Below are 13,295 nucleotides of genomic sequence, written 5' to 3' on the forward strand. Positions count from 1 at the left end.
CACTTTTATTGCCTCAAAAACGATCCGTGTCTTGTGCCTTACGTAACTTGCGAAACACTCATAGATGCCTTATGTAAGACTATTACATCTGCCAAATAGTAGCCCCTTCAAGGGTAAAATGGAAGATGAGGCTCACACCAGTAATCGGTTCCAAGTCAAGCAAATTCTTCGCTTTGTGGGTTAGATCTCAACGTCATCCAATCTGCGTATGGACTGAGGAGATGTCTCTGCCTCTATCAAAGATTGGAGGTTAAGGCTAGGTTTAATCAGACTATGAATGAGAAAACACGTGAAAAAGATTTGACAGTGCTCAACAACATAAAAACTTAAATATGTGCCTTTAAAAAAATTGCATTTGTATTAAAGAATACTATCATTATCAGGATAAGTGCTATGTTTATGGTTTAGGGTGAAAAATCTTTTTTAGTAAAGAGTTCTGGCCCTTTAGGCCACGCAATAATATGAATTCAATTCAGTTTTATTTATATAGTGCCAAATCACCACAACAGTCATCTCAAGGTGCTTTATATTGTAAGCTAAAGACCCTGCAATGCAAGAGAGAAAACCTCAACATCAAACAACCACCTGTGAGCAAAAACTTTGCGACAGTGGAAAGAAGAAAACTCCGTCAGAACCAAGTTCAAGCAGGGGGAACCATCTGCTGCGACAGGTTGGGGGTGATGGGAGGAAGACGGGACAAAAGATATAGTGTGGAAGAGAGCCAGAAATGAATAACTAAAGATTAAATGCAGAGAGGTGTGTAAGCACACAGAGAGCAGCCTAGGCCTATTGCACTAAGGGAGAATTTAGGGTCACCTGATCCAGCCCTAACTATATGCTTTATCAAAAAAGAAAGTTTTAAGTCTAATCTTAAAAGTAGAGATGGTGTCTGTTTTACAAATCCAAATTAGGAGCTATGAGGTCTTTAAGTTAAGATGGGGCCTGATTATTCAACACCCCGTATGTGAGGAGAAGGAACTGAAATTTGATTCTAAGAAAAGCCAGGGTGGAAGAAAAATGCTGTCTCTTTCTAATCTCTGTCAGTACTCTTGCTGCAGAATTTTGGATCAACTGAAGGCTTTTCTCAGGGAGTTTTAAGGACACCCTGATAACAATGAAGTAATAAATGCATCGACTATTTTTCAGCATCACTCTAAGACAGGATGTTTCTAATTTTAGATATATTGTGTGAATGTAGTCGTACATATTTATTTAACGTACACACTCAAGGACAAAAATGGTCAAAAATGACTCCAGAATTCCTCACAGTGTTACTGGGGGCCAAGGTAATGCCATCAAGAATAAGTATCTGGTTCAACCCAGTAACATGACAAAACGTGTAATAAACACGCCAGTCCACCGTGTCCATTTCACGCTTTGGCTAGGCAAAGCGTGAAATGGACACGCATGCAGAAGTTGCATTACCAGCAGGGGGAGACGCTCCCCCGTGATTATTTTCATGTTTACTTGGAATAAAATATCTCCCTCTGCTGTCACTGCACGTGACTGCAACTTACTGCAACATCGGCATGCGTTCATGTGTGAAATGGAGATGGTGGACTGTCTGTTACACACTTTGCCGTGATATCATGCTCAATCATCTAAGGTGAGGACATCCCAAAAAGAACGCTGGTTTGAACGGGGAGTCAAGGAGGCCATTTATGTGATCAATGGTCATGACAATTTGCAGTCAGCCCATTGTTAGTCAGTTGAGCTAGAGTCAATGATTATGCAAATGTACTGTTTATAGGGTTGGGGAAACCTCAACTGACGCTGTGGAAGTCACTTGGATGAGTGACGAAATATTTCTCCAACTGGAAAAGCTACGTCCACATGAACAGAATGAACCTTTTTTTTGGATTGGGTTGTCTGGTTAGACATTTTTAAACACTTGAACTTACACAACACTTACACCTAAAGCTGTTTCTCTTCAATTATCTTACATTATCTGCTAAAATGAGAAGCAATTGGAAATAAATTGTTCAAGCACTTGATTTAGAGCCTGGAGCGTTTCCCAGCTGTCACAGGGCGAGAGAAAACGTACCAGTACACCACAAGGAGACAGACATTAGCATGCATGTCTTTGGACTGTGGGAGGAAGCTGGAGTTCCTGGACAGGATCCATGCATTCACAGGGACAACATACAAACTCCACACTTAAAGACTCTAGTGGGTATCAAAAAGTCCTTTCATACTGTAAGTCGCTTATATACACTTTGATGACTGACATTGCAACGTAACCAATTACAATCCATCATGCATAAAGGCTGAAATAATCATACAGGAAGTTATAAAGCTGGGTTCACATCTACTTCTTTAAATTGAATTTTCAAATATACCGCATACCCAAATGGAAATATTTTAACAGAAATCCAAATACATATAAGAGATTTGATTTAAAAAGCATAATAGTATTAGACAAAGATACAATCGAATGGAATTATTATTACACAAGACAAATACATGCATATATGTAACAAGGGTAGTTTTTTTCACATGAACAGTCGAATCGCCTCACCTTGTTCTGTGTGATGCAGTGGATGGCTCTGCTGTGGGCATCAGGCACCTCTGAGGCAACTGTGCCTTTGTTCATGTCAAATACTTGAATAGACCGATCTGACCCACACACCAAAACAATGTCTGAAACAGCTTGTTAAGTAATGTTTTAACGTTTATCTCAGAGGACCAGCACCTCAAACAAAAATAACACACATTTAATCAACTATTTTCTATCATTTACAAGCTTGGTAGCTTTTTAGGGGCATGTGATGTATTCAGTCAAAAACTGAATACAATGGTTTGCCTTCCTGTAGACACCTTAATTCATTCCATGCTGTTTTATGTAAGTAGACAGAAATGAAAAGAAGGCCTTGTAGGCCTTATTATGCTGTACATGGACACTCCTACTAAAGAACTGTTACAATCTCATGAGATATTTTAATAGTTTTAAAAATCCCAAATATTTCATACACACTTTGACCTATGAAGGCTGCCATTATTTTATGTGACCAATCAATTTTATGATGTAAACCTGTTGCATCCCACAGCTATCATTACAAAGTCGCTATTTCTGACAGACTGGACAGTTTCCAGAAGAACTTAACATTACTCTGTCTATGCAACTGATCCATTTCACTAAGAAAAATAGCTCACAAATGCTGTTGGTTATACGTGACAATTTTCACTTATGAGTCTAAATGCTCTCAGATAGCAAATGAAACTTCAGTTTTTTGTTTTCTTACCCTTACCAATTCAAGTGCATAATCCTTGCTAAAGTGGCCACTTCAGGACAAATAGCACTGGCTACCATTCATCTGCAATGAGTGTTGGCTGTCAGTTCACTGTTTACCTCAGCTGTCAATATGTGTCCATGTCTATTTACTATGGAGGAAGCAGTAAAACTCTGTGAAAAGAGTCTGATAAGAGTTGTTGAGGATATCCTGAACTTTTCTGTTAATAAATGCTGCTGTTAGTGGAACTTTCTTTAAAATAGATCAAACACTTTTAGACACTAAGTGAATAAACTCTTACACGAATGTAAGCAAACTGTTCAGAGGGAAAGTGTGATTTTTAGGACACTCAAGCCTAATGTTTGCTGGCATAATGCTGTAACAACCAGCTGTTGTTGTTGTTTAGCCGGCTTGTCAGCTGTGCTGAGACGGGAAGGTCGCATGTCTAATCTGCTGACAATAACTAATTGCACAAATACTGGGAATAAAAAAAGCATGTTTATGCATCTTTGCATGTGTTAGATCCTTGACTTCGGTTCAAGAGATAAGGTGAGGTGAGGAGGAAGAGGATGAATGCAAATTTATGAATACAATATTTTTTTACTTTTCTTAAATTAACTAAAATAAATAAACTAAACATTTTGATTGAATTCCAATTATAATGCATAAAGAATAATTTATGCATTTTTCTTGCTGTATGGTGTTCCTCACTTTAATTATATATGCTTTTAATGTTGCATGGATTCTGAAAAGACTTTAAATATATGTATATCTGCATATTAACATATATCATCACCCTATATGCATATTCTTTTTGTTCTGTACATCGTAGAGCAAAGTGAATTAAAGTGGAGCAGAACTGCTCCTGAGAGGACCTCTTATTAGTGGATTTATTGGAAAATAAATGCATTGTAAACCCTCAAATTCCTCACATTCCTAAATAAACTACAGAAAACCTCATTCATTTACAGGTAAAATTCACAATGGAAGCCCTGGGGCAACATCTAAAGACACCATAGACGAACTGCTGTGGATGACATAGGAAATGTCTGTATATGTGCAGTCTGAACTGAAACACCTCTGCTGTACGAACAGTAACAACAAGAGAAAGGATACGCGAAAAAAAATCATTGATCGCAGACAAGGCAGTGATGTCTGTTGCTGATGTTGTCGTAAAGCATCCAGCCAATTTGCTGACACTCCGCTGATGATATCTAAGGAGAAAAAACAGCTTGAATTTGTCTCACTTTCTTCACAATACATCCATGTGTATACAGCTTCATGACAAAAAAGATTATATAGCAATTCAGCTGAAGACCAATGAAGAAAATACATACATAAACCAATAGTTTACGTAGCATTTATAAGGTTCACATGGTAAACTGTTGTGTATCTATTTACATGTATAAATCACTTGCAATTACCTTTTTATGTCATCGCGCGTGATGTCCAGGTTATACAGGTACAGGTACAGAGAGGGCCCGGATGCCAGAAGTACAAATTTGTCGAGATAATAAAACTGAGCACCTCTAATGGGTTTGGAGAACATTTTGTCACCCTAGCAGAGACAAAAATCAGCCTTAATAGTATTTTTTTTTAATTACTGAAACATTTGCAAGACTTCAGTTTTACTTCAGTTTTTACTTCAGTCTTACTTATACCAGTATACCAGACCACATCTCATCAACACAGACTCACAATTTGGAGTGGTTAACAAACTTTTTCTCACAACTGCAACTCTCAGAAGCCGTTTGTGATCCTGGCTCACCCAGACATAGCCCTTGTCCCTGAAACGACTTGTATTCATTGCCAAGCTGTTTCACAAAAATACCAAGCAGTCAAAGGCTGTAGACCCAGCCAAACTGTCTAACTGAGTGAAACAAAGCAGGGATGATAAGCATCAGCTATGGGGAGACCTTGGAGCTTAAGGACAGACCCTTGTTTTTACTTGGCATGACAGAGCAACTGAGTGTCCCATTAAATATGATACCCAGTGAGGTAAGGAGGGTCTGCATACGATCAGAGTTTTGGATGCTCCAACTTCAGTTGAGGCTTTGATAGCAAAAGTGCTATCACTGCGCCAAGAAACACATTATTTCATAATTGCATTAATTTGGCTTTTTGTGTTGGCCTCCTTGTTTTTAAATTCCATTAGTTTTCTAATTAGCAGTGGAAACAGTGAATTGAGCAAGTTCTGTACAAACATGTCCAAGATACAATCTGATTGTTACATAGAAATTGTCCTATTATAAAGGTGTGCTATGACTGAATTTTATGAACCACAGATGGAAATGGAAAAAGTTTGAGCATTTTACCTAACCAGTAACACATCGGAATGACAGAAGGAGATCTGTAGGGGACTAAAATCCTTCCAACAATCACACTGATCTTTGAAAACACAAGAAAAATGTGTGGAGCTATCTATTAGTTATCTGTAGTCATTTTATTGAACTTCTACATCTATTTTAATTTTTTTTAGACCTTCGGAGAGAGGACATTTTTGCAATATGAGGTCACTCTGGCTGGTCTTTATTACACTGGTTTTTATGGTTAGAACTTGGACTTCCAAGAAATGAGGGAAATTTCATAAAGGCTTAAAGTAGGCCATGTAGTTGTGATGGGAGATTAAGGTGACAGGGAGTGAAAGTAAGATAAAAAAAAAAAGAGAAGAAAAAAAATAAGACACCGGTATAAGTGTATGTGCATTCACTGGGGATTTACCATGATAATGGCAGGCTCTGAGTTACAGTGAGTCCAGATTTGGAGTGACAGGTCTTCTGACGCACTCAGCCACCACTGTCTGCTAAGGCTCCAGCTCAAACTGCTTATTGGCTTGTCATGCCCTAGATAAAAGAAGGCACAACTTTAGTAACCTGGTAATACAGAGTGTGGCTACAATATCTACTTTTATGGTACTGCTAAGAGAGCCAGGCAGACAGAAGAGAATAGGCTTGTGGTGACCTACGTGTCACCTCAGCTTCTCTCCTTTTATCTCTGCTGCCCCCTTGTGGAGACCTGTGATCCAGCTGCACTTCAGCCATCGAGTGATGCCTGACATGCACGGGTATTCTTTCTTTTTCTGTCAGTGTTAATTTTACTGCCCGGGACCACTCGTCTCAGAAATGCTTTAATCTTTCACACTGTATATAATAGCGACATATGCTTAGTTTAAACCTAAAAGGTCTCAGAAGAGAATGTGAGCCTTTCAACAATTATTGCTCTGGAACATAAGCAAACCACACTATTCTGGTAACAGAGAGCTCAGTGTTTAGTTTTTGACAGTGATAGCTTAGTGAGTTAACTAGAATTTTCTTTAAAACTCTCATGTCAAGCCACACACCCATTTCAGAGTAGGTCCAGGTCATTCAGAAGGGCCCAAATGAGTTATCCAAGCCAAGAGCAGACTTATGATTATTAACATCCTTCTTATCTCTGTGAGGTGCCAACTCTTAAACCTTAGCATCATTTGAATCAGTTAGGGAAATTGTATGTCGAACACAAAAAGAAAAACCTCTTTTGATGAGAAACACAAAAATATCAAACAAAAGTATGGGTACTCATCTCTGCATCGCACACCTATATAGACAGCTGGAGCGCCAGTAAGGCAGGACTTGTACAGTAACAGTGTGCTGTCTCCAAGACCACACAGGATTTGTTTTCCATCACCTTGGGAGGGACAAGGAAACACGGGATTGTTTTATTAGGATTTTTCAGTCCGCAGCTGATTTATTACAGCCAAAAATAGTAAAGCAGCCTTTAAGACACAACTGTGAAATGTTGTGTTTGAAAGAGGAACATTCATCTTCAGGAAACAGCAACAGTGAAACTGTTTCTAATATACTGCCAGCTATTTTTCATAAATTATTGTTACCTTACTTCACCCTTACAGCACAGGATGGACAATACTCCATGCAGTCGACAGTTATTAGATCTACTAACGGTTCGACATTGGCAGGTGTTTCTAATACAATCCCAAATCTGACTAATAACCTCAACCTTTAGCATTTCAACTGTTTCATTAATAAAAAACACATAATAATAACAACAGACAAAAAGACAAAATTACTCATATTGACCTACCTGAATACTGAAGGCATGAGACATGCTTCTTCACGCTCACATCAGCACATGGGATAGCCGGTGCCACACCGTCTGCTGGGTAATCTTTAAGGAGGGAACCTCTAAATGGCAAAAGTATTTTCACTATTCACGTTTTATTAACACTGTCTTTTAAATGAAATTAGCTTAGGTCGCTTACGTATTTCCGTCAGCCTTTTTCCTAGAGGAAGAATTTTTTTGAACATTTGTTTTGGGTGAAAACATGATCCTCCTGAAAAGAGGATAAATTAAATAAAATAAAAAAAAACATATACAAACAACCAAATAAAATATATATACATATAGCAACTATATTTTACCTAACAAAAAGGAAATATGAGATTAAAAAATAAAACATTGGACAGTCCAATAAACTGTAATCTGATTATCTATCTGGCAAAAAGTTATTCTGTACCTCGGGGCACTAGTATATCCAGATGACTTCACGTTACAGTGGAAAACCAGAGGCTGGTCCTTTACACCTCCTTCATTAAAAGATAAGATGCTCATTAGGACACCAGCGAAGAAGTGTGTATTATAACGAGTATATACTGCATTTCTAAAACACGAATCAATAGATGGTGCAGTGGCAGGATGAGGTAAGACTCTTTAATATTGCTAAAATGACAATATATCTACCAGTATCGTGAAGCAGTTTCATATTTTAAAAGGAGGATTCAAGATTTCTGGGTGACCACTCCATGCTGTAAGCATTAAGTGTATCCATAAAGCCATGAACGGTGATGGTTCACTATGAGCTCATTTTTTCCACAGCCATTAAAATTTGTGAGCTCTTCCAAAAACTGTTCTTCTGTCAAACAAAGGGGAAGTAGGAAAAGGTCATATAGTCTCCAGGGCCAGGCGTATATATACGTACACACTCTCTGGTCACGTTAGGTACACCTTGCTGATACTGGACCTAACCCTCTTTTGCCTTCAGAACTGCCTTAATTTTTGATTATATAGATTTTACAAGGTTCTGGAAAACTTCTTTAGAGATTTTGGTTCATGCTGACATGACAGTATCACACAGTTGCTGCAGAGTTTTGCACTGCACATCCATAAAGCAAATCTCCCATCCCACCACATCCCAAAGGTGCTCTATTCGATTGAGATCTGGTGGCTGTGGAGTTGATTTGAGTACAGTGAACTCGCTTTTATGTTCCAAGCTTATCCTGCTGGAAGCATCCATCTAATGTGCAAACTGTAGCATTTAAATGATGCTCAGTTAGTACAAAGGTGCTCAAAGTGTGCACAGAATTCATGCCAGTGATGAGAGGATGGAAACCTCTGACCACAACTGTATGTTTAAACATGTTTCAGTGTACAAAACCTGAATTGCATAATTCACCCGGTATCACAACAGTTATGTAGTATTTAAATGTTAGGTAAAACATTAGTCCTTTTAAGTTCTGTGAGACTGGTGGCTTACATGCAAAACCACCTTCCACTCCTCCAATGTATTGTGAGGCGGCATACTAAGTAGCTTTTGCTGCTCCAGAACAGATTACATGTTGAAAAGTAAGCATTTTAGGCCAATTAAATGGAGACGCAATCACTTGGCGTTGCTTAATGGCCCTATTGATCTCCTGCTGATGTATAATGGTGCTTTAGTTTTATGGGGCAGTAAAAATCCCATAATTTACGCTGACTTTACAGTAGACAGTTATGTGAAGCAAAGTGAGAGTTTCAGACGAATTTCCAAGGAAAGTCATATGTGCGTAAAATCACAGCAGTTTGCTGTGCGCTTGTTTTACGGCATTCATTATGAATTAGCCTAATGACAAAAATTATTCAAAGATGTTTCTTAATATTCAAATCCTTTAGTCTGGTTCAGCACATCAGGATGTTCATTGTCTAATGGAACAGCTACAACACCCCAAAACTTTCTGCTCACAAAGTGAGACAGCTGTATGCTCTCCTTAGGTGTTTACCTCCTGAGTTACTAAATAGGACATTATTCAAATATTCAAACACTGAGGTCAGCATATGTGTATGTCAGGAATCCCGATGATCCAGATTTCAGGTTGTAAACGCTCAGAATCTGATAGTTGTTCCACTCTTGTCTCTCTTTATCCCTAATATGGTCATTTGTGGCACAGATCTCTGGATCTGAGCACAGGAGCCCCACCCACCCACCAACCTGTTGTTAATGAAGGGAAGCCAAATACAAACAAAATTACTTAAAGGGAGCCAAAATGGCTTGCTACAGATAAACGCTATTCTAGCTGAGCTTAAAAAAAGCACATAGAAGAGCCCCTTTGAAATGTCCGATACTCTTTTGTTTGTTTATTTGTTTTATACGAATTAGCCAACCAAGTCTTGTTCTCAATCAGTCAACTCAGACCTCATTTTACATTAGCTGTGTCACGGCTTTACTGACCTGTGATGAGAAGAGCAGACAGTAGCAGACAGCAATGCGAGTAGAACTAAAAGTATCAGAGGCTCCTTAGTAAGGTGTGACAGAACTACATTACAAACATGAAGCTAAAGTAAGGCCACAGTGTGTGTCTGTATCAAGGTAACTGCTCTTTTTTATGGTGACGCTGAGAACCTCAGTTTCTCTCTCTCTCTTTCATCTGGTTTCACAGAAAACAAATTTCTCTGCCAATACAGTGGAGACAATTAATATTGCTTGGATCACAATGTTTTATGGGGAAATACAACTCATACAGTGGGTCCAATCATTTTCAGTTCATTATTTGCACTTTATTTTCTGTTTATTCTGTGAGAGAAGATCCTGTAGATCACAGCAGTTTAGTGGGAATTGTAGGGTCCAACGGCTTCTAGTGCTTCAAGGAGTAGGCATGACGTGAAAAGGAAAGGAAACTCTATTGTGCTCCACGTCATCTGCCTTTCTTTGTTTCTTTATTTCATTTTATTCTTAATAAATTGTGACCACTCAGGTCAAACAGTAAAGCTGTCTATTCTCCCTGACAGAGAAATCTAAATGAATCAGATTCACATCTGCAGTATTTTCATGCTGACTGATAGGACTGATCTGATCACTCTCCATGGAAAATGTGTGTTGTGCATTGCTCGCAATTTATTCAGTCCTTCTGTTTTACTAGTTCCCTGAAATCCTTTCTATAAAATGACTTAATTCAAGCAACAGCACTCAGGGGTTATAGTACACATCATGCAAAAAGTAACAGCAGCTGATTATAATCATCTCAAAAAGCCAGGAGTCCAGGTTCAGTGCATGATTCTGTTACACAGACATCTACTCTACACTCACAGCTCTTTTTTTAAAGGCACCTTCAGTGGTCTCTTACACATGCAGTGGAAGAACAATTCTATTTCCAAGGATCTTGGAGGTTTATTGCATAATTTGTATACAATTGTGTAGATAACTTTACGAATACAGAGGTGCGTGGAGAGCAGCATGCTGGGTTAGTGTGTAAACGTTTGTGGTTTTTGGTCTGACAGTGCAGCCGCACGGCACTTCTAGACTCTTCAGTACACCCCCTGCACAGTCTGGCACTGGCAAATTCCTCAACTCCAGCTGTGAGGAGACAGCTAATACTGCCTCTCAGCACTACCTCTCTGTATGATGTATGTATGTAAATGTCAGTATTTAGTAGGCCGCTCCAGGAGAACAGTTCTAAGTCGCCAGATCCCAATCATAAACTTTATCTGTGATCCTAATGGTCCACCAGAGAAACACAAACAGGCTCACTTTACCTATGAATCCACAACAGGAAGAAGCAGCCAGTCAAAAAAACGGGTTAATGTAAAAGAAACCATCAGTCTGCATGTGCTGCTCTAACTGAAGTACCTGTTTATGAAAACAGACAGTCGTATAAAACCCCAACAAAATGAGGGGAAAGAATCTTTAAATTGTGAATGTTTGCAGATAATGAAGATGTTCTAAGTAAATCCTGAAATTGCCAAGCAGACTTTATTAGCCCAACAGTAAAATTTAAGAGGAACAAATCCCCCGAGATTGCATCAGAAAAGACCTCTGTTAAATAAAATCAAATAATAAAATTGCCAAATCAAGCATGCAGAGCTACCTGCTGTGGCAACCCCTCGTGAATAAGGGACATGTTGAAAGTGGCTTTTATATGTGGTCAAGCAAAAAAAAACAGATAATGGGCCGGTCGTGAAATAAACTACAAAAAGGGTCACATTTTTAAAGCTCAAAGTCATCAGATAGTAGTAGCAGCTTCTTTTTATTCTGTGTGTATGAGTATAAGTGAGAGGTGAGTGTTCGGGGATGCTGACCTTTCTTTTTAGGATGGCTGGGCTCCTTCTTCTTTAGCTCAGTATTGAGGGGAGAATTGGGCAGCGGAGGAGAACTGAAAACAAGAGAGGGGTGAAATGGAGGGGAGGGCTGGGGGAGTTACTGGAAATGAAGGAGCACAGCATTTTCCACTCTTATGGATTATTAGCCCCTCTGATTTCCAATGCCATGATATTGTTGACTCATGAAAAACCAGATGGCATGAATGTTTGTAATAGAGGAAGTTAATATGGAAATGTCAGAGTCAGAGGGCATTAGAGGCAGGAGGCCAACTTTAAAAAACAGCCCACAATCATATATAATACTGCCGGCAAGCTCAAATGACCAGACTAACAAAACTGTATAAAGGCATTGTTTTTGCAAGTTGTAACTATCCCAAATGATTATGCTTTGGCTCACAAATAGCATATTTGTTAAAGGAGACAAAAAGCACATTACGTTGATGAAATTAGTCCTTATTGGTGCTGCTGGACTTTGCTAGGTAATCATTTATGGAGTTACGGGTAATGGCTGAATGAATGTTCCTTCTTTCTCAGAGGACAATTTAAAACCTTTGGCATTTAAAAAGTAATCTTATTGTGACTGTTAGCTTACGTATGCAAATTTAAAAGTTTAGAATCGTATAAAGTGCAATCACTCACTAGCCAGAGCAGTTTTGTGCTTATTTCAAATAGTTAAAAAACACTTATTTTGTCTGTCATTTGTAGACTTTTTCATCTGTTTTATTTTATTTTTTACAAAACAAGTAGCTGAAATGCTTACTATTATACTACCCATAAAAATAAAAAGCAAAACACAGTTTTAGACCTCAAGTAGCTACACTACAAGGCCACAGTGTCCCTCATCAAGTTCTCTTAAACTTGAATTTTGGTTTTGATCAGTAAGATGAGTTGTGAGTAAGAAAAAAGGTTTTGTCACTGTAGATCATCAAAATATTGTATCGCTACCTAATATTTTTCAGTTAACTCCAGCTTTACCTCGGGAACACTGAAAATCCTTTGCCACAAGCCAAGGGCCTTCCTAGGTCACATAGATGCACCTCCAACATGACCACACATGGGGTAAACAAAGAGCTCACTAACATCAGCATCTGTGTGGGAAATAAATTCAATCAATTAAAATTTTAATAAAAGAAAAAACACTATTCTTTTAGTAATAATATATACATAAACATGTGTTTTAAGCTGTTAGACTGAGAGAACATTAAATAATTACTACTGTTTTACATAAAAGTTAGCCATAGGTGAACCATAAACGCGGTTATTTAGTAGAAGTTTTAAAAAAAAGAACAAAGCAAAGCTGTTTAGGGATCGGTTTTAATGCTGCAGCCATTTTCAAAAATATTGTATGTTTACATACCAGATATAGTACCAGACATGGGGAGAGGTGGTGGGTGCATTTACACTCCAACAATCATAAAAGTTAATTTGTTAATATTCTCCTGCTGAGAATACGTGTAACTGTTTATTACACGTGTAACATTTATTTCCTACAGAGTTTATTATATTTGTCAATTATCCAAAAGCCTATGGAAAACTACTTTTATCTGGCCTGTCTACAAATAGACTGCTGCACTTTATTTTAATTTCTACTTGGAACCTTCAAAAGTTCAGTGACTGCATGTTACATGGTTGTGACACCAATGAAATCGGTTTGCAGACAAACACACATTAAAAACATTATATCGCACTATCATAACTTTGTAAATCCTATATCTTTAT

General features: G+C 38.2%; 1 protein-coding gene across 2 annotated transcripts in view; it reads right to left on the bottom strand.

Annotated features, from left to right (window-relative positions):
- Positions 1–13,295, bottom strand: part of wdr27 (WD repeat domain 27) — a 53,654-nt gene that overhangs the window by 34,250 nt on the left and 6,109 nt on the right. For both annotated transcript variants that reach the window (XM_063492275.1, XM_063492274.1), the window contains exons 11-20: positions 12,552–12,664; positions 11,556–11,629; positions 7,744–7,813; positions 7,489–7,560; positions 7,311–7,411; positions 6,807–6,896; positions 5,952–6,073; positions 4,655–4,788; positions 4,347–4,444; positions 2,519–2,640 (exon numbers count right to left, since the gene is read on the bottom strand). In XM_063492275.1, coding sequence (XP_063348345.1) covers positions 2,519–2,640; positions 4,347–4,444; positions 4,655–4,788; positions 5,952–6,073; positions 6,807–6,896; positions 7,311–7,411; positions 7,489–7,560; positions 7,744–7,813; positions 11,556–11,629; positions 12,552–12,664 — 996 coding nt within the window. The remainder of the gene's footprint in view (positions 1–2,518; positions 2,641–4,346; positions 4,445–4,654; positions 4,789–5,951; positions 6,074–6,806; positions 6,897–7,310; positions 7,412–7,488; positions 7,561–7,743; positions 7,814–11,555; positions 11,630–12,551; positions 12,665–13,295) is intronic.

This window comes from Pelmatolapia mariae, linkage group LG13 (assembly GCF_036321145.2).
Source record: "Pelmatolapia mariae isolate MD_Pm_ZW linkage group LG13, Pm_UMD_F_2, whole genome shotgun sequence".
In the NCBI taxonomy this organism is placed as follows: Eukaryota; Metazoa; Chordata; class Actinopteri; order Cichliformes; family Cichlidae; genus Pelmatolapia; species Pelmatolapia mariae.